At 60.4% G+C, this 5,066-nt stretch overlaps 1 protein-coding gene across 2 annotated transcripts; it reads left to right on the top strand.

Annotated features, from left to right (window-relative positions):
* Nucleotides 1-36: 36 nt before the first annotated feature.
* On the top strand, nt 37-3,057 carry LOC111532459 (glucose-6-phosphate 1-dehydrogenase). Of its 2 annotated transcripts, none has more exons than XM_023199578.1 (7): nt 37-305; nt 676-769; nt 1,219-1,405; nt 1,642-1,877; nt 1,982-2,058; nt 2,167-2,259; nt 2,357-3,057. In XM_023199578.1, exons 2-7 carry the CDS (start codon nt 683-685, stop codon nt 2,445-2,447), a joined length of 771 nt encoding a protein of 256 aa, XP_023055346.1. In that variant the 5' UTR covers nt 37-305; nt 676-682; the 3' UTR covers nt 2,448-3,057. The 2 variants fall into 2 exon arrangements, with proteins under 2 accessions (XP_023055346.1, XP_023055347.1); XM_023199579.2 differs by having other exon boundaries at nt 164-305; nt 704-769.
* The last annotated feature ends 2,009 nt before the right edge of the window (nt 3,058-5,066 follow it).

The raw sequence follows: 5,066 nt of genomic DNA, 5'->3' as shown, positions 1-5,066 counted from the left end.
AGGTGGGGCCAAGCCCTGGCTGGGGTACCAGGGTGGGGGTGGTGCTCAGGGGCCTCACCTGGCCCACTGCCTCCCCGAGGACATATTCCTCCAGAACTTGGACAAGGGTGACCCCTCCCATGTGGCCCTTGCACCACAGAGGACCAAGGGCAGTTCCTCCACCTTGCCCCTCCCCGCAGATTTGCCAACAGGATCTTCGGCCCCATCTGGAACCGGGACAACATCGCCTGCGTGATCCTCACCTTCAAGGAGCCCTTTGGCACTGAGGGTCGTGGGGGCTATTTCGATGAATTTGGGATCATCCGGTGAGAGCTCTTCCCCTCTCCCTCTCCTGGGAGGCTGGCACAGGGTGGCAGAGCCAGTAACTCTGCCGGGCTGCCCTTCCCTGTCTTGGGGAGCTCCTCCTCACGATACAGTTCAAAACCTGAGTGTCTGAGCTGTCAGACGGGGCTGGAAAGGGCTGGACCCCAACTCAGCCAAGCACCCCAGGGTTTCATGATTCAGTGACAGCATTACCATGTCCTTCCTTGATTTAAGGGGATCTGGAAGACAAGGGAGGCCAGGAAGTGAGTCTTGCAGCTTGTCACTAGGAAGCCTTGTTTGGGGCCCCCACGCCCTTGAACCAGGTGAACAGGGCCGGGAGCTAAGGCGAGCCCCGGCCTCTTCTGTCCCCAGGGACGTGATGCAGAACCACCTCCTGCAGATGCTGTGTCTGGTGGCCATGGAGAAGCCCGCTTCCACCAACTCGGATGACGTCCGTGATGAGAAGGTGGGGGGTGTACCCCAGTCCCCAGGACCATGCCCCGTCGCGGGCCCATCTGTGACGAGGCACGGAGCAGGGGTGTGCATGTAGAGCAAGTGTCCTCAACCCCAGAGAAGTCACCAGCTCTGAGCACAGCTTGGCCTCCCAGAGGTGACCTGGACTGGCAGTCACGAAGCCCAAGTTGTCATGTCCCAGGTCTGACAGTCACTGTGTGACTAGGGAAGGCCATTGCCTCTCCGGGCCTCAACTTGTCCATCAGAATAGACTTGAGATGGACCAGGGTGGTCCTGGAGGGCCCTCAGGGAGGGGCCCTGAGCTGGGCCTCTGGCAAGGTGAGCAGAGCCAAGCAGGGGCCTTCTCCTGCCCTGAGGGCTGCGCATCTGTGGCCAGAGTCATCCCTGCACCCCAGCTTAACACACCCAAGGGGCCCATTCTCTCCCCTGGCTTTCTCCCAGGTCAAGGTGTTGAAATGTATCTCAGAGGTGCAGGCCAACAATGTGGTCCTGGGCCAGTACGTGGGGAACCCTGATGGAGAGGGCGAAGCCACCAAAGGGTACCTGGACGACCCCACGGTGCCCCACGGGTCCACTACCGCCACTTTTGCAGCTGTCGTCCTCTATGTGGAGAATGAAAGGTGGGATGGTAGGTGACGCCTTCAAGGCCCAGCAAGGCAGAACTGGGCATGCCCTTGGGAGACACCCCTCGCTGGGGTCAGACCTGCTTGCTGCTGGGCAGGGGAGCCAGCCGTGCGGGACACGGGACCCTGCTACAGTTGCTTTCACGTTTGCCTGTGTGGGCACTGGAGCTCCCACTGAGACACTCACGCCCTGGTCCACACCCCGAGAGCTGGTGCTGAGGCTGCCCTTTCCACCACGCAGGAGTGCCCTTCATCCTGCGCTGTGGCAAGGCCCTGAACGAGCGCAAGGCTGAGGTGAGGCTGCAGTTCCATGATGTGGCCGGCGACATCTTCCACCAGCAGTGCAAACGCAACGAGCTGGTGATCCGCGTGCAGCCCAACGAGGCCGTGTACACCAAGATGATGACCAAGAAGCCGGGCATGTTTTTCAACCCCGAGGAGTCGGAGCTGGACCTGACCTATGGCAACAGATACAAGGTGCCCCACAGAGAAGGAGCAGCGTGGAGGGTGGGGGGCCTGGACCCGGGGGACTCAGCATGGTGGCCGGCAGTGACATGAGTGAGACACCCTCACCCTCACAGAACGTGAAGCTCCCTGACGCCTACGAGCGCCTCATCCTGGACGTCTTCTGCGGGAGCCAGATGCACTTTGTGCGCAGGTGAGGCCCAGCTGCTGGCCCCTGCGTGCCTATGGGGAATGGGGTGGCCTTTGCCCTCCCTCCTTCCCTGTGTGCCAGCCTCCCAAGCCCCACACCATGTACCCTCAGCGACGAGCTCCGGGAGGCCTGGCGTATTTTCACCCCACTGCTACACCAGATCGAGCTGGAGAAGCCCAAGCCCATCCCCTACCTTTATGGCAGGTGAGGAAAGGGTGGGGTCTGCGGACAGAGCCCAGCAGGCAGGGGCGGGGTGAGGGCGGGGCTGCCTCATGCCTCTCCTCCACCCATCACTCTCTAGCCGAGGCCCCATGGAGGCAGATGAGCTGATGAAGAGAGTGGGTTTCCAGTATGAGGGCACCTACAAGTGGGTGAACCCACACAAGCTCTGAGCCCTGGGCACCCACCTCCACCCTCGCCGTGGCCACCCTCCTTCCCGCCGCCCAACCCTGAGTCGGGAGGACTCTGGGACCATTGGCCTCAGCTGCACATTCCTGGCCCTGGGCTCCGGCCACCCTGGCCCGCCCCTCGCTGCTGCCACTACCCGAGCCCAGCTACATTCCTCAGCTGCCAAGCACTCGAGACCATCCTGGCTCCTCCAGACCCTGCCTGAGCCCAGGAGCTGAACCACCTCCTCCGCTCACTCCAGCCCAACAGAAGGAAGGAGGAGGGTGCCCATTCGTCTGTCCCAGAGCTGCTCGGTCACTGGGGCTCACTCCTGAGTGGGGCCTGGGGCAGGAGGGAGGGACGAGGGGGAGGAAAGGGGCGAGCGCCCACGTGAGAGAACCTGCCTGTGGCCTTGCCTGCCAGCCTCAGTGCCACTTGACATTCCTCGTCACCAGCAACATCTCGAGCCCCCTGGCTGTCCCCTGTCCCACCAACTCTGCACTCCGTGGCCACCCTGTGCCACCCATAGGCAGCCTCCCTGTTACAAGAAAAGCAGAAGCAGCAGCTGGGACTCCTCCCAACCTCAATCCCCTGCCATTAAATCCGCAAACAGCCCCTCCTGTCCCCTTGTCATTTGCTTCCCTGAGGACCCATTTCCTCATCCCACTCCCTGAGTCACCCGGGTGCTTCCTCTGTGGCCTCCCCACCTTGGGCTCCTCACCTCTCGTTCTGACCCCATGTCCAGCCGTGACCATGCCTGGTGTCGGAGACACTTCTTGAGTTCCCCTCCACTCCACGCATATTGTCATTGTGAGACCGGCTTGAGGTGCAAGGACGTGGGGTCACCTTCCACTCTTACTGTCCATGTCCCTGCCCCACCCAAGATGGTTTTCAGCAACACTGCCAGTCCACAGATCCTGGAAGTATTTAGGAAGGAGAGAGGGTGGGTTTTGTAACTGCTATCAGAGGCCAAGGGGGATGGGATGGTCCACAGTGATAGGCAGCTACGGCCCGGCCGCCCCTTCCAGGCAGAAGGGCCCCAGTTTAGGGGCTGCCAAGGCACGTAACCAAGTGCCACCCACCGGGCAGCTCTCAGCATAGGCTGATTCTCCCAGTTCTGGAGGCCAGAGTCCATGTTCCAGCACTCGTCAGAGGCCCAAGGGGAGGGTCCTTCCTGCCCTCTCCAGCTCCTGGGGAACCAGGCATCTTGGGCTGGTGGTCACCTCACTCCACTCACTCGGCCTGTCTTCTCATGGTCTCACCATGGTCTGGCTTCTCCTCTTCTGTGTCCTCGTAAGGACACCACTTCAGTATGACCTGCTTTTCACTCAAGTAATGATATCTGCAGACCACCTATTTCCAAATAAGGTCGCGTCGGGAACTCCCAGGAGACATGCATTTGGGGGCCGCTGTTCAGCCCCTACACTGCTCCCCACACAGGCAGCAGCCCCTGGGTGTCTCAGTGCAGCATGTGTCCTGCCAGGGAGATGGCAAGACCAGACGCTATGGTGCAAGACCTGTACTCGTGGCCTCGGTTCTAGGAGGTGAGGCCAGCAGGGAACAAAATGACCAGGTGGTGCTGGGCTTTGTCCTTTGCGGAGAGCAAACCAGTGGCCTGGAAGTGGCCAGGGAGGAGGGTTCTACCTGCAGCACGGGTGAGAACGCACACCCTGGGCCCTGCAGGTAGCAGCGCCCGATGTCCTAGGACGAAGGAGGCCTCTAGTGAGACCTGTGGCAACAGGGACACACACACTGCATCCCGGTGTTCAATTCCTGCTCTTCCTATTCCCTGCACGGGGAGTGGCACCTCTGAGTTTTCAGAGGGAGGAAGTATACAAAGTTCACCTGGACCCTAGATAGGTAAAGGAGCTTGATGGGGGCCAAGGCCAGTTCATGGGCTCTTATGGGCTCTGTGTGCATAAGATTGGAGGCCAAGCTTCGGCCACAGGGGCAGTGGTTTTAGTCCTCTGTCCTGGTTCCTGTGGCCTCCAGAAGGGGCTGTGGCAAGGCTGAAAGCTGGGTTGGGCTGGGGACTGATGGGGTGTGGCAAGGCTAAGCAAGTTAGATTCCAGGACAGGGCACGACACCCGAGTAAGGCTGGGTGCAGCAGCTCACACCTGTAATCCCAGCACTTTGGGAAGCCAAGGTGGGCAGCTCACTTGAGGCCAGGAGTTCAAGACCAGCCTGGCCAACATGACAAAAATATGTCCCTACAAAAAAAGATACAAAAATTTGCCGGATGTGGTGGCAGGCACCTGTGGTCCCAGCTACTTGGGAGGCTGAGGCAGGAGAATCAATTTGAACCTGGGAGGTGGAGGACCATCCACTGGCACCCGAACTCAACAGGCAACTGTCCCTTCAGCTCTGAGCACCTACTTGGGTGGAGGCAGGAGGTCCCCGGTGAGGGCAGTGCTGGGGCCACAATGGGAGAGAAGTGAGAGATAAGGCCAGGGCATTCCACTGTTGCCTCAGTTGCGGGTGCCTACACTGAGACAGGGACATAAGCCCCAGAAAACACACTACAGGACCTGTACCCTGAACAAGAAGGCAGTCCTCCCCAGCCCCCTGGAGCTCACAGGAGCACTGAGGCCCTTGCCTGTGAGCCCAGATCCACCCTGGCCCAT

This window comes from Piliocolobus tephrosceles, unplaced genomic scaffold (assembly GCF_002776525.5).
Source record: "Piliocolobus tephrosceles isolate RC106 unplaced genomic scaffold, ASM277652v3 unscaffolded_5269, whole genome shotgun sequence".
Taxonomy (NCBI): Eukaryota; Metazoa; Chordata; class Mammalia; order Primates; family Cercopithecidae; genus Piliocolobus; species Piliocolobus tephrosceles.
The sequence above is the reverse complement of the archived record's forward strand: the minus strand, read 5'-3'. Positions and strand labels throughout refer to the sequence as shown.